General features: G+C 52.7%; 1 protein-coding gene across 1 annotated transcript in view; it reads left to right on the top strand.

Annotated features, from left to right (window-relative positions):
• The first annotated feature begins 722 nt into the window (after positions 1 to 722).
• Positions 723 to 19,993, top strand: part of LOC149994781 (myosin-14-like) — a 40,295-nt gene continuing 21,024 nt past the window's right edge. Inside the window, exons 1-13 of the mRNA XM_090259086.1 lie at positions 723 to 818; positions 1,630 to 1,748; positions 2,958 to 3,110; positions 3,397 to 3,570; positions 3,898 to 4,071; positions 5,659 to 5,773; positions 9,593 to 9,780; positions 12,649 to 12,770; positions 15,146 to 15,215; positions 15,351 to 15,511; positions 16,478 to 16,586; positions 17,460 to 17,591; positions 18,405 to 18,611. Of these exons, the coding sequence (XP_090115212.1) occupies positions 725 to 818; positions 1,630 to 1,748; positions 2,958 to 3,110; positions 3,397 to 3,570; positions 3,898 to 4,071; positions 5,659 to 5,773; positions 9,593 to 9,780; positions 12,649 to 12,770; positions 15,146 to 15,215; positions 15,351 to 15,511; positions 16,478 to 16,586; positions 17,460 to 17,591; positions 18,405 to 18,611 (1,818 nt within the window). The 5' untranslated portion in view covers positions 723 to 724. The remainder of the gene's footprint in view (positions 819 to 1,629; positions 1,749 to 2,957; positions 3,111 to 3,396; positions 3,571 to 3,897; positions 4,072 to 5,658; positions 5,774 to 9,592; positions 9,781 to 12,648; positions 12,771 to 15,145; positions 15,216 to 15,350; positions 15,512 to 16,477; positions 16,587 to 17,459; positions 17,592 to 18,404; positions 18,612 to 19,993) is intronic.

The following is a 19,993-nucleotide window of genomic DNA, read 5'->3' as shown; positions in this document are numbered from 1 at the left end:
AGGCTCACAGGAACCAAACCCTGTATGTCCCCTTAGGAGCACTCATTCGCAGTCACTACGTCAGTGTTCTTGGTGACTTTGTGGAACATTTCTGCAGATGACGAGAATCAACTGTCCTTCCTGTTTTCTGCCTTTTGTACACAGAGTACGCCATGAACACCCTTCTGCACCTCGCACCTTTCACTTGATAGTTCAGAAATCCTTCCATATCGCTCATCCATTCTCAAAGTTCTTCTAAGTCTTATCGGCATCATTTCATGAAACAGACAGTGTGAGCAGACACTGAATGGTCATACCGTGAACCTCGAACACAAAATACAGGATTCACTTATCTGTTCATGTGTTTTAAGTCCTGCCCAGTGTCACATGTGAATTTTAAGCTCAGGATGATGCTGTAAACTGACATAGGATTTTTTCTTTTCAATCCTCACCCGAGGATTGAGGGTATGTGTATTGATTTTAGGGAGAGAGAGAATAGAGAGACATCGGTCAGTGGCCTCCCGTACATGCCCCGACCGGGGACCAAACCTAGGCACGGGCCCTGACCGGGAATCGAACCCGCAGCCTTCTGGTGTACAGGACAATGCTCCCACCAACTGCACACCCCAGCCAGGGCTGACATGGGATTTTTAAGCTAGATTTCTGAAGGGACAGTGAAGACCACACACAGTGTCTGGAGCCGTAGTGATCTCTCCACCCCCCCCCCCTCTGCCGCCCCTTAGCCATGCTGCGGATGGTCTCTGCGGTCCTTCAGTTCGGCAACATCATCCTGAAGAGAGAACGAAACACCGACCAAGCCTCCATGCCAGACAACACAGGTGACACCCCCTGGCCTGCTGCCCAGCCCCGTGACCCTGCATCCCTTGCCCCACAGACAGAGCACCCCCTCCCGGCCGGGCCGCTCTGACTCCCTGCCCTTCGCTGAGTCTTCAGCATTTTCTCACCCTTCTTCTGTTATAAAAATATGTGATCCCTGCTGAAAGTCTGAACAACACCAGCCTGCCAAACAGGGGACAACAGGGTCCCCGGTCGTCCCAGCGCCTTGGAGAGACCTGCCATCAGTGCTGGGCACATCTCCTCCTGGCCTCTGTGCTTGCATATGTGTATATTTTTTCCTTTTCAAAAGCAGGATTATAGTTGATATTCTTTTTTTTTTAATCAAAATGGAAATAGTTCTGCTTCCTAATTATTATAAAATAATATGAGCTGGATGGGGAAAAATCTGACAGACAGAACAGTATAAAGACAGTCCGTTCTTTGATTCAAAGTGAAATACACGTATCATGAAATGCACGCCTCAGTTTAACATGTCATGAGTTTCCAACGTAATGAGGGTGGAACAGCCATTCAAATGGATGAACTCTGCTCCTCTAACCAATCCCCAAGTGCTGGACGTTCAGGTTATTTCCTGGTCATGTCCACTGTAAACAATGCGGTGATGAACATCCCCGTAGTCCAGTTTTGGCTCACCCGGGATTATTTTCGCCCACTGGGGGTCCCAGAGGAGACTTGCGGGCCAGAGGATGCGCACACTGGTAGGACCTGTGCAGCCTCCGGGGGGAAAGGCCGGGCAGCCGCGTCCTGGGACAGAACGCTGACCCCACCCACCTCGATGCCTGTCTTCCTCAGCCGCCCAGAAGCTCTGCCGCCTGCTGGGACTCGGGGTGACGGATTTCTCCCGCGCCCTGCTCACCCCCCGCATCAAAGTTGGCCGGGACTACGTGCAGAAAGCGCAGACCAAAGAGCAGGTGGGCGGTGTGGCGGGGGGTGGGGGGCAGGTATCGGGCTCCCGCCGCCCTCCGACTCCGGCGTCTAGGAAGTGGCTTATGCCGTTTTTCCTCGCTCGCTCACGCAGACTGGTGCTGGCTGCTCAGTTACCGGCTCCGGACTAGGCACCGGGAATAAAAGCAGCAATAGAAACGTGGAACTCAGGCTGTAGTAAGAAAACCTAATAAACGAAGATTAACAGGATGCTTGTAGACAGGGGTCGACAGGGGTGCCGTCTGCCAAGGAGGGGGTTGGGGGGGGGTCTGGCAGGCCCTCTCCCAGCAGGTCACGTTCCAGCCAAGACCTAGACCGTTCAAAGTGGAGGGCATAGCCTATGTAAAGGCCCTGGGGTTGAAACAAGCTTGGCGAGATGGGAACACTAAGGAGGTGGGTGAGGCTGCAGGCGGAGAGGTTGGTAGGGGACAGATCACGCAGGGTCTTAGGGGCCACCCTAAGGAGGTGAGTTTTATTCAGGGTGCAGCAGGAGGCCAGCGAGGGTTTAGGCCAGGGAGCGATTTGATTCAGGTTGTTTTTTTATAAAAACCCCCTTGTCTTCTGCATGGAGGGTGGAGTCCCAGGGGCGCAGGTGGAAGCAGGGAGTTGGGAGGAGGCTGCCGCCATAATCCAAGCCAATGACAGTGTGGCTCAGACCAGCGGGCAGGGCTAGGGGTAGAAAGAAGTTAACATGGGCTAGTGGTTTTCAGGATCCAGCTCTTGGGCAGAGGCCTCTGCTGGGCCCCAGGCCGGGTGCTCGAGGCCCTGGGATGAAGAAGACACAATAGGGGAGGCAAGGACCAGAGACTGGAGGTCACACTGGCCGTGATTCTGCTCTCAGGGGAATTACTATTAGGATCCATTTTACAGATGAAGAAGTTGAGGCACAGAGAGGTTTATTCACAGCCTGAGGTAACACAGCCTCTAAGTGGCAGGAGCAGGATTCAAACTCAGGTTGTTGGGTCCAGAGTCCACCCTCTTAACTGTTATGTTAATTGTTCCAGGAAGTGGGGTCAGGAGGGCAGAGGATTAATGAACTAATGAGCCCTGAGGACTTCAGGCAGTGCCTGGAGCACAGTAGGGCTGAGGAATGGAGGGCTGCTGTTAATGTCATCTTGAACCATGGTGGGGGCCCGGACAGGCCGGGCCACTCATGTGCAGGCTGGACCCTCACTATGCATCCCATCTGCATGCAGGCTGACTTCGCCCTCGAAGCCCTGGCCAAGGCCACCTACGAGCGCCTCTTCCGCTGGCTTGTCCTGCGCCTCAACCGGGCTCTGGACCGCAGCCCCCGCCAGGGTGCCTCCTTCCTGGGCATCCTGGACATCGCCGGCTTCGAGATCTTCCAGGTCTGTGCTGTGTGCCCCGCTGGGGCCTGAGGGCGCCATCACGCTGCCCTGTTCCCTCCCTCTGTGCCCCTGCCCTCCTCACCCCCTCCCTCTCAGCCTCTGTCCCCCTCCCTCTGGGTCCCTGCCCCACTTTCTCCAGGTCTCTGTCCCCTTGTCTCTGGGTCCCTGTCCCCCTCTCTCTGGGTCCCTGTGCCCCCCTCTTTGGGTCTCTGTCCCCTGTCTCTGGGTCTCTGCCCACCCCCCCAGGCCCCTGTCCCCTCTCTCACGCATCCCCTCCTCCCTGTAGCTGAACTCCTTCGAGCAGCTGTGCATCAACTACACCAACGAGAAGCTGCAGCAGCTCTTCAACCACACCATGTTCGTGCTGGAGCAGGAGGAGTACCAGCGCGAGGGCATCCCCTGGACCTTCCTCGACTTCGGCCTTGACCTGCAGCCCTGCATCGACCTCATTGAGCGGCCGGTGAGTGAGCCCGTGGCCACTCCCTCCTCGCAGCCCTCGCCATCTCACCCCGCCCCCTCCAGGCCAGGAGCCAGCCCCTCGCCCAGCTGGCCTCAGCCTCCGCATCAGTTACGTGGAGAAAACGATGTAGGTCTGTGTGACCGGTAGCAGATCAGGCCCCGGGACACGCCCGCCACAGGGCCTGGCTCCAACCACGGGGCTAATCCTGGCTGTTACTAACTGTGGTTCTCCGTCCAAGTGTCGCTTACAAACACTAAAAACCAGCCGCAACCTAAGTGTCCAGTATTTGGGGATCTGACCTACTCTCCCCTTCCTGTCAACGGTCAGGCCAACCCCCCTGGACTCCTGGCCCTGCTGGACGAGGAGTGCTGGTTCCCGAAGGCCACGGACAGGTCCTTCGTAGAGAAGGTGGCCCAGGAGCAGGGCGGCCACCCCAAGTTCCAGCGGCCGAGGCATCTGCGGGACCAGGCCGACTTCAGCGTCTTGCACTATGCGGGCAAGGTAGGGGCGGGGCCCGCCTTGGGGCCTGCGGGTGGGAGTGGTGACAACCTGGCTGCAGATGTGGGGAAGGGTGCAGAGGGACGGCAGGGCCACCGGGTGTCCACTGGGACAGGACACAGCCAAGGCAGGGGCCAGGAAAGCCCAAGGAAGAGTGAGAACTATCTGACGAAGTCAACAAAGGCTTCCTCAAGGAGCGGGTATTTGCAGTAGGCTTTGAGGGATGGATAGGAGTTTGCCTGGAGGACAATTATGTGCATTTTATCCACTCATTCAGCAAACCCGTGCCTTCTTTATTTTCTTTTTTTTTTAATTTTTAAAGTATTTATTTATTTATTTTTAGAGAGAGGGGAAGGCAGGGAGAAAGAGAGGGAGAGAAATGTCAGTATGTGGTTGTCTCACTCACCCCCCAACTGGGGACCTGGCCCACAGCCCAGGCCTGTGCCCTGACTGGGAATCGAACCAGCGACCCTTTGGTTTGCAGGCCGGCTCTCAATCCACTGAGCCACACCAGCTGGGGCTAAACCTGTCTTTTGTGCACTCAGCCCTGTGCTGAGCAAAGTTGGGGACCCAGGTCGGACATGGTTTCTGTCCTTACAAAGTTCCTTATCTGGAAGGGAGGCAAATCCAGACAACCGGGATGTAAGGCCAACAAGCGCCTTCATAGGGGCAGCGAAGGGCAGCGTCAAAGCCGACGCCCAGAGGAGGGAGGAACACCGGGGAAGTGTCCCCAGGGGAGCGTAATGCTTGATCTGAAATCTAAACCAAGGGTCGGCAAACCTTTTTTGTAACTGCTTCCCGCTCTGCGGGCCAGACACTGCCTGTCACAGCTACTCAGTTGTGCCGTTGCAGCGTGAGGGAAGCCACAGGTAACACATAAATAGATATACTAACGGGGGCTGCATCCCAATAACCCTTTACTTACAAAAAGAGGTGGCTGTCTTGACTTGGCTTGGGGGCTCTATGGTGTGAACGATGTGTAACGGGTGCCGGAGAGGCCAGGTGAGGGCGCGAGGGACTCTGCGGGCCCAGGGGACGGTGCGCATCACGGCGAGGGGGCAGGAGCCCGGGTGTCCTGCGTGCGGCTCCAAGGTGCCCAAACATTTGCTGAGACCTGCTGGGGCCCAGGCCTGTGCTGACACGAGTCAGAGCCGGGCCCTGGCCTCAGGGAGCCCCTGTCTGGTGGGCGGGGGTTGTGGTCAAGGCCGTGACGGCGGAACTCTCAAAGCAAAACCCTGCATTCTCCCAAGCAGCCGTCCGTGGGAAAGCGCACAGAGAGGGAATCCCCGGCGGCGGGGACAGCTCGGGGGGAAAACCTGAGGTGGAAATGCGGTTGCACGTGTGAGGAGGGACAGTGGAGAAGCCAAGGTGTCTGGAGTAGAATGAAGAAGGGAGAAAGTGGTGATGGACGGGGTCAGCGGTGGGCAGGGAAGGAAAGGGAGAGGAGTCCCGCGGGCGGAGGGTGCAATTCAAGGTATGGACACGAGGTGGCACCAATGTCCTCCCCCCGTGGTGAAGCCTGGAGCTGGAAAATCAGGGGAGCCCGTGAACCTCCAAGTTCACCACGCTCCAATGCCTGGTTTCATTCAGGTCGACTACAAGGCCAATGAGTGGCTGATGAAAAACATGGACCCTCTGAACGACAACGTTGCCGCCCTGCTGCACCAGAGCACGGATCGGTTAACGGCGGAGATCTGGAAAGATGGTGAGGACTGGCTTTCCCCCGGCCCTGTCCCTGGGGCTCTGGGCATCCCTGCTCCCAACCCACAGTGTGAGCACCTTTGTTTCGGGGGCTGAGTTGTCTGCTCTGACGCAGCACTTCTGCAGGCCAGCCAGTTAGTGTTCCCAGTTAGTGCTGATTGATGGATATCTCAAGCCAGCATCGTATTCAATAATAAAACACTCCTCCTTAAACAAGACAAGGCTGCCCACTGTCAGCACTGCTGTGAAACACTGCTTTGGCAAAACTAGCCTATGCAATCAGACCAGAAAAATAAATAAGCATGTGAGCATTGCAAAGAAAGCGATAACATTATTTGCAGGTGGCATGTGATCCCCTAAAAAGAGATTTGACTGGAAAAGAATTAATGACAAGACAACTCAGAAGGGTGCTGTTTATCAGGTTGGCCAACTTTCAGACTTTTCTTTCTTTGCTCTCTCACAAAGTTCCCCTTAGGGCCCCCAGGAAGAAGAAAGAAACAATGGACTGAGATATAGTTTTGGAGTTGTCTTGCTCCAACAAGACCCATGTGAATTTTTCCCATCAGTCTTTTCAGAATGACACTTCTAAGAGGCATAAGCAGAAAAGCCAAATGCCTTTGTGGTAGAACCCCATACTTTCCAAGCTGCCCCCTATCCTTAGAGGGGGTTTGAGAGATGATTTTATACAGCTGGAAGCACCAACATCTTGTTTTTTTTCTGATTTCAGGTTTCTAGAATCTGTCAGTTTACCTTAATCTTTTGTAAAGATTTTATTTTATTTTTTTCAGAGAGAGGAGAAGGGAGAGAGAAAGAAAGGGAGGGAAACACCAATGTGTGGTTGCCTCTCGTGCGCCCTCAACTGGGGACCTGGCCCGCAACCCAGGCACGTGCCCTGACCAGGAATCAAACCTGCAACCTTTTGGTTTGCAGGCTGATGCTCAGTCCACTGAGCCACACCAGCCAGAGCTTGCCTTACTCTTTGATGGGAGTGAAAAGCATAGTTGTAGATGTGCCAGTCCATGCAACTAGACAAGAGAACAAAATAAGCAAGATGAGTGGTTCCCAAAACCAACTCACAGAGCGAAAGGGCATTGGGTCCCTTGATCTTGTGAGCTGACTTAAGAAAGAAAAGTCTGATATTTGTGTCTCATGGAGTTTACACAGGAGGGATTGAAAAGCAGTGTTTGATGTTTAGCAACAAAACCGGATTCTGCTAGAAGCTCTCCTTCCGAATGAACGTCCCCCCACCCACCCTGCTTGTTTAGAATCTGTGCTTCATTTACATGATGTCCCAGTGACCCCTCACACGTCCCACCCCGCATGTGGCTGACTCAAAGCATTCCAAGAGGGAGAGTGGAAACGGCAAAGCCTCTTGAGTCCTAGACTGGAACGTGGCACAGTGATCCTTCTCCCACAGCCCTCCTGAACGCAGGAGCCCACACTCGAGGCGCTGCAGGTCCCACAGAGGGGTAGGGAGTCGGGGCTAGTTTTGCATCAGTCCCTGTGACAGCTGCCCTGAGCCCAGAGCGGGAAGCCCAGCATCCTGGCAGCCCAGGGGAAAAGGCAGATGAGGACAAGCCTCAGAGAGACCAACGCCACATGCCGGGCAGAAGCCACAAGGTCGTCCTCGAGCTTCCTGGCCGTCAGGGGGAAAAGATACCTAATAGGACATACAGACTCAACCTCGAGGGAGAGAGACCTTTTCCCTCTGGTACTAAGGCTCATGGAGGACATTTGTCCCTTCAGCTGACATTGATGCCCTCAGTGGGTAGGCACAAAGATGAACAGGACAGTCTCCCTGGTTTTAGATGTTTATGGCCAGTATTCAGGCTCTCCCTCCTGCTCTGGCCCGTGCTGTTGACTAATAACCCTCCTCTTTTTTTCCTTCCTGCCACCTCCTGTCCCTCTTCTCATACTGCTCCCTTTGCATCCCCCATCTTTTGCATCTCCCCGCATCTGTCCTCTCCCCACATCTGTCCTCATTCCCCAGAACATGGGGGCTTCCAGCAGTTCTCTTTCCTTGGCTCCTTCCCACCGTCGTCCCCGGGATCTCCAGGGAGGCGCAGCTCTGCCATTTCTCCACCAGGGGGTGGGTGCTACTGTGCATCGATGGGTGAGATTTGCCAGACGAGGCGGGCGGGCCTGTTGGACCGGGAACCTGGTTTTGAACACCCGTCCCCTCTTTTCTCCATGAGGAGGTCTCTCATGCTTCTTCTTCCTCCTTGCCAGCTCTCCCAGCAGTTTCCAGACTCAGTGCTAACTAGACTCTTCTAACTAAACTGCATGCCAAAGTACAATGGGGCTACTACCAGCTGGCATTTATTGAGCACTTACTATGTGCCTTGCATTGTGCGAAGCCCTTTTATGATCATTAACACGTAGAATCCTCTGTATGACCCACTGAGGCAGGTGTTGGTACTAGTACCCCCCTTACACAGTTGAGGAAACTGAAGCACAGAGAGGTTAAGTCGCCAATCCAAGATCACACAGCCACTAAGTGGCAGAGCTGAGATTTGAACCCAGGATTTTGAGTCCCAGAGCCTCAGCTCTTACCTGTTCTATAAGAGCGTAATAAATGGCAGTTATCATTTTGATAATAACTGTAAGGATGGTGGTGGGAGGGAGATGAAACCTGGGGAGGAAAATGCTATATCTGAGCCCCCACCATACACCAGGTCCTGCCTAAGTGCAGATGACCTGGTTGACCCATGATGACCCTCATCACTGGGGACATCAGATTCAGCCCCAGCTGTAGGATCCTGAGAAACCCGGCATGATTTGGTCATCGAATTCTAGAAAAAAGCTTACTGTGAAGGCAGATTGCCTTATTTCACAGATTGCACATAAAAGCCAGACCCTATTGCAGTTTTAAAAATCCTCACCTGAGAACATATTTATGGATTTTAGAACAAGAGGAAGAGAGAGAGAAAGAGAAACATCAATGTGAGAGTGAAACATTGATTGATTGTCTTCCGTACGCACCCCAGATGGGGATCAAACCTGCAACCTTTTGGTGCATGGACTGCAATCCAAACAATTGAGCCACCCAGCCATGGCAGAGACTATTACATTTTTTAAAACATAATTTATTTATTTCTAGAGTGAGGGGAAGGGAGGAGAAAGAGAGGGAGAGAAACATCAATGTGCGGTTGCCTCTTCTGCACCCCCAACTGGGGACCTGGCCCACAACCCAGGCACGTGCCCTGACTGGGAATCGAACCACAGACCCTTTGGTTCATGGGCTGGCGCTCAATCCACTGAGCCACACCAGCCAGCGCTCTATTACATTCTTAATGTGACTCTGTTTCATGTTCCTACAAATGCAGCTGTGCTTGTGATTACCCTTTTCCTTCTCTGTGCCTCGGTTTCCTCATCTGTAAAATGGGAGCGACTCTCACAGGCTTTTAAATCAGCCAGAGTACGTAAGTGCTTTGAACAGGGCCGGGCAGAGACTGCGCGCTAAGTCAGCATTTGCTATTGTTGTCTTCACCTGTCGGTAAGGAGAACGGAGATCATGTCCTTGAGGAGGAGAGGGGTCAGCGATCAGCCTTCGAGAGGACTCACCCTGCCTGGGTTTAAATCCTGCATCTGCAGTTTCTAAGCTGTGAGGCTTTGGGCGCTGCCTTCCACTTTTCTGAGCCTCAGTTTGCCCCCCAGTACAATGGGGCTGGTACTACCTACCTTACCAGGCTGTGGGAGGCACTTTATATATAAGATGCCAAGCCCTGTAAATAGTAAAGCCCTTAACCTTTGGCCAACTCAGCCCCTCCAAACTGACCACTGAGTCCCTTCTCACCCTTCATCTGATTTCCTCTTCACGCAGTGGAGGGCATCGTGGGGCTGGAGCAAGTGAGCAGCCTCGGGGACGGCCCACCGGGTGGTCGCCCCCGCCGGGGCATGTTCCGGACAGTGGGGCAGCTCTACAAGGAGTCCCTGAGCCGCCTCATGGCCACACTCAGCAATACCAACCCCAGCTTCGTCCGCTGTATCGTCCCCAACCATGAGAAGAGGGTGAGTGACCTGGGCCGGGGAAAGGGAGCTCTGGCAGCTGGACTTGGCTGGAGCCACATCTGGGCCCAGCTCACCGCTGACCAGATGTGTGACCCCGAGGGACTTGCCTCTCTCCCCAAATGAGTGCTCTGTTAGGAAAATTTATTTGTTCATTGGACTTACATTTTATTGAGCACCTACTAAGTGCCAGGTACTAGGGATATATTAGATAGAAGCACAGCCAACCCCTATCCTCACAGTCTAATACAGAACACATATGTTCAACTAATCACCCAAAATGAATGACTGGTTGAATTTGTAGGAGTGGTAAGTACCACGTAAGGTTTTATCTGCTCAGTGAAGTCAGGGAAGGACCCCTGGAGGAGGTGGCAACTGAGCTCTGAAGCATACATGGTATTCTGAGCAGAGAATAGTTTGTGCAAAGGTCCTGTGGTAGGTTAGAGCATGGAAGGCACAAGGGATAGAAAGAAGGCCACTGGGACTGGGGATGTCATGCAGGTTTGGGGAGACCATCTCTGGCCTCCCAGGGCACTGAAAAGTATTTTTGTGGGGAAAATCAAAGAATGGGCCTCGTAGAGAAGGGTCAACATGAGAGGAAAATGAGAGCACGAAGTTAGGGTGCTTGAGGCTTACACTGTCCTTGGAAAATAGCTGTAGTTATTGGGTTGGTGGATCTCTGTATGTGTGTGTCTCTTTCTCAGGTCTACAAACACCATATTTTATCAAATCTAAGACACATGTATTTCTGACACTTTAGCATTTCTGAACTTGGGATATGGCTTATAATCAATAGCTTGTCAGAGTTTAATTGACAGGAGTTTTGCTTTCTCGGTGACATATAAAATAGAAGTGTCTCACTATTGATGGGACTTACAGTTGATAAAATATGACATCCATAGACATCCACTTCTCCAAGAAGCCCTGGTTCTTTCTGGTGGAGAATGGTGCTTAGAGTCTAAGATCTGGGTGCTGGGTGTGCTCAGGGCTATCAGGGTGGCACTCCCAGGACCTCTCAGTAAGCAGAGCTATGTTTTTATACACAAATGTATATACAAGCACACACATAGGTTTACACATGCACACACATAAATGTATACACATGTTTACTTCTGTATTTATTTTTATAACTATCTTTATACTTTGCAAACCATGCGTTCACACTATGTCAAGTTGCAGTCCAATGCCATAGAGTTCATTGTAATTCTTTCCCCTGTACAAATTCGTAACTTTTTTTTAGCCACAGGGGAGACCTCGATCTTATAATATAGTACATATTTACCTGTTTTATTGGTCCCCTTTTATGAAATCAATCTCCTGGCCTTGCTGAGTGCTTACCCACTCAAGCCTGCCAAATATCTTGTCAAAGAGTGGGATGGAGGGAGAGAGTGGGAAAAAAGGAAGGAAGTTCTTATGAGACCGTCTTATTTATTATGTCCAATTTCCAGCTGTTTTCAGCTAATTCCTGCGGGCTCTTTCGGTGGTGAGAGAGTGCCAGCTAAGGCAGCCTAAGCGAAAGTGAGAATGTGTAGATTCACGTAATTGACAATTCCACTGTTGGGTTCAGATACAGCTGGATCCAGGTGCTCAACTGGTGGCATCAGGAACCTTTTTCCTTTGCTTGACACTGCTTTTCTGTGTGTTGCCTTCACTTTGAAGGAACCTCTCTGTGGGTCTCTTTCTCTCTCAGCACCCTCAGGGTGGCAAGGCAGCCCCCAGTGGGTCCAGCCTTCTATCTCCCAGTTCAGCAGCCCTAGGGAAAAGGGCATCTCTTGCCTCACAGCCCCAACAAAAGTCCCAGGGCAGGCTCTCATTGGCCCAGGATGGCTCTGTGCCCACCTCCGAACTGGTTACTCTGATTGGCCAGACCTAGGTCACATGACCATGCATGGAGCCAGGATGAGATTCCACCCGGTCACTCTGGACTGAGATCAGAGGGGAAGGCATGGCTCCCTCCCACAACATTGAAGCCTTATTGCCGGGACAGGGGAGTATTATATAGTCACAGACAAACAGAAACTCCCTTTTGCCAGAACACGAACAACCTGAAGTTAGGTGCTTTTATCTCCTTTTTCACTGCTCAGTCCCCAAAACCTAGAGCAGTGCGTGGCATGTGATGGATATTCGGTAAGTGTTTGATGGATGCATGGATATAAAATAATATGCCTAAATGGCTGTAGAAAAAGATCCAGCCCGGTGGTTTTCCTGAGTTAAATCCCACCACCCAGCGGTTCCAATTCTGCCCTAGGCTAGGGCAGGAGCATTGGGTGTGGGGTTTTGTGTGTGTGTATGGGGGTGGTTTTTGTTGTCTTAATTGTTTTAAGCTTCCCATGGGCCCTAGAGTTTAGCCGGGGTTGGGGACAACTAATCTAGAAGGTTCCATAGGAAACGAGGGATTGTGTTGACTGCTCTGGGGACATGGGCAAGGCAAAAGGTCTCTCTTGGAATGTATCATTTAAATTCGTGTACTGTTTACCATTTTTGCCATTCTTACCAAAAATAGTGATTTATGGGCTTTGTTCACACCACACACCTTGACCGACCATCCTCTGCGCTAAGTCAGCGCTTCCCGCTCCTGTTCTGTTCTACTGCGCACTTACCGTTATTTCTTTCTTTCATTTATTAGTCACTTCTCCGCCTGATTTGCTGTCAGTCTCTCCCACTGGACTGCGAAGTTCCCCAGGGCAGGGATTTCTGCCTGGCACGTAGTAGGTGCTCAGTAAATTATAGGTGGAACCATACGCAATGGCCAACCAGGGCTGACCTGCGAAAACGGCCGTTCCACGTGGTTTCCCCGGACGGCTGTCGTCCCGCGAGTGGCGCCCCCATGCGGGCGCCGCTGACCCTGCGTGTCCGTTCCACCGCCCACAGGCCGGGAAGCTGGAGCCGCGGCTGGTGCTGGATCAGCTGCGCTGTAACGGCGTCCTGGAGGGCATCCGCATCTGTCGCCAAGGCTTCCCCAACCGCATCCTCTTCCAGGAGTTCCGGCAGCGGTGAGCGGGGTCAGGGGCGGCGCGGGGCTCGGGTCTGGAAGACACCCTACCTGCATCCAAAGCCTCTCGCTGCTACTTCTGAGCCGGGACAGCGGGCAAGTTCCTGAGGTTTGCTGAGGCTCAGTCTTCCCCTCTGTGATGCGGGCCAGCAGTCACCCGCTCGTGCGCTCCCGGAGAGAAAGGGCAGGGAGCATCATATTGCGATCAACGTGTTGCAATTGGCATTTCTTAAAAAAAATTGCAGTGGAATAGGCTAGAATAGAAAATATCAACTTAGAAAAAAAAGAAAGCAAATAATATGGTAAATATTACAATAAAAATTACGCTTCACACAAGCTGTATATATCAATGCTGTCCATTAGAAATAGAACATTAGACCTGTATACAATTAAAATTTTTGTAATAGCCATATTTTTTAAAGTAAAAAGAGGTAGGCAAAATTAATGTCGACAACATATTTTATTTAACTCACTACATCTAAGATATGGGGTAAATTGAACATGTAATCAGTATAAAAATTAGTGGTGAGACATTGTGCATACTTTTTTTCCTACCAAGTCTTAGAAATGTGGCGTGCCTTACACTATATTTCCATTGGTCAAAGTGAATTATAGTCCTATCAAGACAATGAAGTTGTGTTAAAGAAAAACATATTTTACACTGCTTCAGTTTTTACATTTAAAGTTCAGTTAGTGAAAAGTAAATACAGTTACAAATCCAGTTCAGCTCTTGCCGGTGTGGCTCAGTTGGTTGGAGTATCGTCTGGTGTGGCTCAGTTGGTTGGAGTGTTGTCCCGTACACCAAAAGGTTGTGGGTTTCATCCCCAATCAGGGCGCTATAGGAGGCAACCAATCAATATTTCTCTCTCTCCCTCTCCCTGTCCCCCTTCCTCTTCCTCTAAAATCAATAAACAGCCCTAGCTCATGTGACTCAGTGAATTGAGCGCTGGCCTGTGAACCAAAGGCTGCCGGCTCGATTCCCAGTCAGGGCACATGCCTGGGTTGTGGGCCAGGTACTCAGTTGGGGGTGCATGAGAGGCAACCACATATTGATGGTTCTCTCCAAAAAGAAAAAAAAAAAGGAAAATCAATAAACATGTTTTTAAAAATTCAGTTCCGTTGCCCAGATGACATTACAAGGGCTTGGCAATCACACATGGCCGGGAGCTGCTGTACTGGACAGTACAGGTCTGTAGTTTGCTACTCAAAGTGTGGTCCCCGGAGCAGCAACACCAGCAGCCAGCAGCTGGTCAATATGCAAATTTCAGACCCCGCCCAGGCTTACTGAACTAGGATCTGTATTTTAACAAGACCCCTGGTGATTGAGAAACCCTGATACACACACACACACACACATACACACACATTCTCAAACACCAGTCTTAAAAATGTATATTATATATGACATATAAATGTGCATATATGTGTTTATAAATGGTATAGATAATATACATTATTTTATAGGAAATATTGAAATCTGGGGAGAGGGCACAGCAGGAGCAAGGCTCTGAGGACAGACCATGTATATGTTTATAAAATGTATTTTTTAAAGATTTTTTTTATTTATTCATTTATTTTAGATGGGGGGGGCAGGGAGAAAGAAGGAGAGGAACATCTAAATGTGTGAGAGACATCCATCAGTTGCATGCCCCCTACTGGGACCTGCAACGCAGGCAGGTGCCCCAACAGAGAATCAGACTGGCGACCTTTTGGCGCGCAGGCCAGCTATCAATCCAGTGAGCCACACTAGCTAGGGCTATAAAATGTTGTTGTTGTTTTGACATTCTGAGTTTCACTCAGAAATTGGAAAGAAATTGATGTAGAGCAGCCCAGGGCCTGACCCATAAGAGATTCAAAACATCAACTGCTGTTTAAAAACATTTTTTAAATTGATTTTTAAAGAGAGAGAGGAAGGGAGAAAGAGAAAGAGAGAAACATTGAGTTGTTCTTCCACTTATTGATGCTTCTTGCATGTGCCCTGACCGGGGATTGAACCTGCAACCTTGATGTATCACGATGCTACTCTAACCAACTGAGCTGCCTGGTCAGAGCTCAGCTGCTGTTTTTGTTATTCTTACATGCCCATTCTGAGACCCTCCGTTATTTTCTGTCTCAGTGAAAAGTGGTGGCGAGGTAATAAACGCTCATAGTCAGCATGAGGTAGGTATCCACGGAGCCGGGTCTGCTATTATCGAAGTTGGCGGCGGTGGTGCTAGTGCTCTTAGCTCAGGGTGTGGCTGAGGTCGAACGTCCACTTTTCTTACTGTTCTCGTTATTGTCATTGGTTATTGCTAGCTGTCACTCTGAGCCCAGTGTCCGGCCATGGTGACAGTTTGCTGTAACTCTCGACTCCCCACCCCTGCCCGTCCCCTGAAGGTATGAGATCCTGACACCCAATGCCATCCCCAAGGGCTTTATGGACGGGAAGCAGGCCTGTGAGAAGATGGTAAGTGTGTGTGTATGTGCGCGCGTGTGTGTGCGCATGTGTGTGTGCGCGCACGCACAACCCCAGGAGGGAGGAGAGGGGCTGGGACCTCCCCTCTCACAGTCCCTTCTTCTTATCATCCCCGATCCCTCACAGATCCAGGCCCTAGAACTGGATCCCAACCTCTACCGTGTGGGACAGAGTAAGATTTTCTTCCGGGCGGGGGTCCTGGCCCAGCTGGAAGAGGAGCGGGACCTGAAGGTCACAGACATCATCGTGTCTTTCCAAGCAGCTGCCCGGGGATTCCTGGCTCGCAAGTGAGGCACCACACTGTCTTCTGGGGTCCCGCTGACTAAGGAGGGGGGCGCACATGCAGGGAGGGGTTGACCAGATGGCCCCAGATGGCCCCAGATGTCAAGGCCTCCAAAATAGTAGAAAGGCTGAGAGGCAAAGGGAGGGAACCACCAGGTGCCCACGCCTCTTGGCTCTAAGGCCCCTGGGGCCCCTGTGAGCTAGGCCCAGTGCAAGGCGACACTAGAGACTCGCAGAGCTAGACTCTGTCACAGGGGGACCAACCCTCCCTGTTTGCCTGGGACTGCAGGTTTCCCAGGATGCATGATTTTCAGTGCTAACAGAGAAAGCCCCAAGTCCACTAGGTCGGGGTGGTCACCCTACTGGCCAGTCCCTCGAGGGACTTCAGTCTGGAGGGGGAGACAACAGAGGCACAAAGCAACATAGTCTGGGGCAAGATGTGCTTTGATGGGGGCCGTACAAGTGCATCAGGAGGCCCCGCAGAACAGGGCGCCCCCCAGGTCACACTTGATGCCCAGGGGGGCCAAGCAGGGTGGGAAAGACTCTCTGGGCTGCAGGAATGCAGGAAGTTTGCAGGAGCATCTCCTTCTTGGAACTGGCCCGGAGGAAGGATCAGCAGATAAAAGACCCCCAAATACAAGGCTGAGGGGCGGGGGCCTTGCTTGGGGTGCTAGGGAGCCTCAGGAGTGGGTGGAGAAAGACCGCTCTGGAGGCTGGGGGCCTGGGGAAGGGGCTAGGTGAGGGTGCAGGTGGTGAAGGTGAGGCTGCGGGGCTGAGGAGGGTCAAGGCCGAGAGGGTCGAGGGCGCAGAACTGATGAACTGTCCACAAGATTTACCAGGAGTAGAACGGTGCTTGAGCACAGTAGGCACTTAATAACAGTTGACGCAGTGAAGGGAGCTCTCTGTTGCTAAGGGGGCAGGGCCTGGGGGGCTGAGCGCCCACTCTCCCACGTGCCCGTCTCCCCGCCCAGGGCCTTCCAGAAGCGGCAGCAGCAGCAGAGCGCGCTCAGGGTGATGCAGCGGAACTGTGCGGCTTACCTCAAGCTGCGACACTGGCAGTGGTGGCGGCTGTTCATCAAGGTGAGGCCGCCTGAGCAGCAAGGAGGTGGGGGCCTTGTGGGCAGGTCTGCTGGGGCAAGTGACCTCCTCCGTTTGGGCCTCAGTTTGCTGCATCTGTAAAATGGGACCAATCAGCCAGACCTTTGTTCATCGGGATTCTTTAGGTAGCAAGTGACCCAAATATCCCATTTCAACCAACATGGAAAAAAGAAGTAGGACAGCTTCAGGTGCAGCTGGATCCAGAAGACCCCTTCAGAGTCAACGATCCACGGGAAGGCCTCACAGAAATCAGAAACACTGTTATACTCATGGTTGCAGTTTATTACGGTGAAAGGACACAGATTAAAATCAGTAAAGAGAAAAGGCACACAGGCCAGAGTTCAGGGGCCCACGCAAGCTTCCGTGTGTCTCTTCCAGTGGCGTCATGTAGACAGCTCCTAACCTTCCAGGCATGACGTGTGACCACACATATGGGATGCTGCCTGCTGGGGAGCCTCACCCAAGCCTCAGTGTCCAGGGTTGTCATTGGATCTGTCACATAGGGGTGGCTGAGCCCCGTGTGGATGACCTCTGTTACTCGGTCTCCAGCCCCTCCAGAGGTCAGCTGATACCATCCCTCAGATAAACCAAGTCATCCATCAGGCAGATATTCAAAGGGCTTAGCGGCTGCCTCTAGGACCCAGGCAAGGGCCCGTCCTTTCTTTGGAATGAGCAGGGTTTGGGCAGCCCAGGCCAGCTGAGCTAACCCTTTTCTGCACCGAAAGGGCCCGAAGAGTGAGGTCGGTTATCCCGCATTCTTTGGGACCCAGGAAACCGGCCGTATGCTCAGTGTGAACGCTTAGCTCCTGGGCCCAGCCGCCTCCCAGCCATTTCACCACCTTGACCTGCCCCTAGGTGAAGCCACTGCTGCAGGTGACACGGCAGGATGAGGTGCTGCAGGCGCGGGCTCAGGAGCTGCAGAAAGTGCAGGAGCTCCAGCAACAGAGCGCCCGCGAGGTGGGCGAGCTCAAGAGCCGCTTGACACAGGTAAGGGGGCGGGGCTGAGGGTGGGGCGGGGCTGGGGTGGAGCCAAATTATAAGGGGCGGGGCTTCCGGCCGAGTCCCAGGTTCCCCGGGCAGGGCTATGGCGAGAAGGGGTAGGATAGGTCAGACCCAAGGTGCACTGGGGCCGAATAGGAGTTGAAACTCTGGTGTGACTGAGCCGTGGTGTGCAGGAGGCAGGACCCTGGGGTGTAGCCAGGGTCTTGGGTACGGGGCTGGTTCCTGCCAAGCCAAGATGCTCCAGGCGTAGGGCTCCAGGATGGGGCCGAGCACGGGAACAGCTCTGTAGCAGGGTTAGGGTATACAGGTGGTCGGCTTCTCACTGAGAATTTTTCCGTTTGCTTTTCCTAAATCATGTCCTTTGGTTAAATTGCTGGGCGGGCGTAGGAGTGTTAAATGAAATGTAAGATGGTGGAAAGGCCTCTCTGGGAATGTCTGTAGGGTGGACTGGAGAGGGGGAGACTGGAGGCCCTGAGGCTGCGGAGAGTGTCCATTGGGGGAGAACAGGCCTGAGCATGTTGGGGCTATGAGGACAGAGAGGAGGGGACAAGGCAGAGGGAGTCGGGGAAAGAAGGACAGGGCCGGGGACTGACGGAGTAGTGAGGGACAGGGCGGCACCCAGGGCTCTGACTCGGTGACCAGGGGAATGTGGGGTCATCCTGAGATGGGGACCTGGCGGAGGAATGGGTTCCAGGGCTGTACCTCAAAGAGCCAAGCAAGTCAGGGGACAGGAGGGACCTGGTGTCCACTGACTGGGAGCACCGCCTGCTAACCGCTGCCCTCCCACCCCACCCCCAGCTGGAAGAGGAGCGTGCTCGCCTGGCAGAGCAACTTCGAGCAGAGACAGAGCTGTGCGCTGAGGCCGAGGAGACCAGGGGGCGGCTGGCAGCCCGCAAGCAGGAGCTGGAGCTGGTGGTGTCGGAGCTGGAGGCCCGCGTGGGTGAGGAGGAGGAGTGCAGCCGCCAGCTGCAGAACGAGAAGAAGAGGCTGCAGCAACATATACAGGTCTGGTCCCCCTGAACCCATGGGCCACCGCCCCCTCCCTTCTGTCTACCCTGCCTACCTTTGCTTTTCTCCAAACAATGTTGCTTTTGGCCATGAATTTGCAGAGAACAGCTCAAAGTGGGTTAAGCAGAAAGAACACTTTTTTGGTTCAAAGAATGGGAGACTCCAGAATGTGTAAGCTTCAGGCATGGCTGGATCCAGGTGCTGAAGTGACTTCCTCAGTACTCTGCCTCTCCCCATCTCCTGGCTCCATTTGCCTCTGTGCTGCTGCATTCACAGGCAGGCTGCTCTAGCGGGGTTGCCCTTCAAAATCTGGTGTATATTTTACATTTAAGACTCATCTCAATTTAGAGGCTGAGTTTCCATTTGGCAATTCTTATATTTCATAACTTCTGTTGAAAAAGTCGATTTACATACCCAAGTTGTTCCAAACATACTTAAAAGTATCCCACAGATTAACTGGATGTCTTATTTGAAATTTAAAATAAATAAAATAAAATAAAGCAGGACACGTAATTGCTCATTCACACTGCCCACATTTCAGGAGCTCTGGGATGTTTTCGTTGCCTCCTCTTTAGCTGGTGGGGGAGGATGGGATCCTCCCCTTCAGTTACGGAGACAGCCTGACACACCGCACCCGACCCTGGGCAGATGAGATAGACAGCAGTTTACGGGTCACGAATACTCACAAGCAGAATGAAGCAGATACCATGCCCCAGGGAGCCGCCGGGGGGCGCACTCAGGAATAGTGTGAACAACTGTGGCTGTGGGAGGCAGGCTTCGTAGTGACAAGAAGGGGAGGTGACCCTGGTTCCTGCAGGAAGATGCGATGGTTGGTTTGACTCATTCCCAATGGCAAGCCACTGACTTCCCCTCTGCAGGGACAGGCAGGCACGGTGCCTGGTCCCTGCGGTACAGAGGGCTCCTTGGCTCGGGGACCTTGTCCATGGAGCAGAGCGGGTAGGAGGGCTTATGGCCAGGATGCTATAGTTCCCCCCAATTTTACCAGATGTCAAGGCAGCTCATAATGTTGAATCGTAATTTCTGGGTTCACACCTAAGTCTCCACATGCCATAGGGGACAGTGCCCACCTACATGACATGTTTATTTATCATGTTTATGTTGATCTAAATCTTCACGCACGCACGAGAATGTAGTTTCCACAAGGACAACAGTGTTTGTCCTCGGTGCCTAGAACAGTGCCTGGCACACACTAGGCACTCAGTCAATGCCTGTTGAGCTGGTGAGTGGAACAGAAAGACCAGAAAGGGTTTTATCCTCCCCAGCCTTGCCCAGAGTGTGGACCCATCTGAGTCCCGAGCCCCAGGGGTCCGTGGACCGTCACCTCCACCCCATCCTCCCCATCACACCCCGGCCCCAGC

The sequence above is a fragment of the Furipterus horrens genome, unplaced genomic scaffold (genome assembly GCF_987537825.1).
Source record: "Furipterus horrens unplaced genomic scaffold, mFurHor1.1.pri manual_scaffold_13, whole genome shotgun sequence".
NCBI classification, from domain to species: Eukaryota; Metazoa; Chordata; class Mammalia; order Chiroptera; family Furipteridae; genus Furipterus; species Furipterus horrens.
This window is presented reverse-complemented; position numbering and strand designations above follow the sequence as displayed.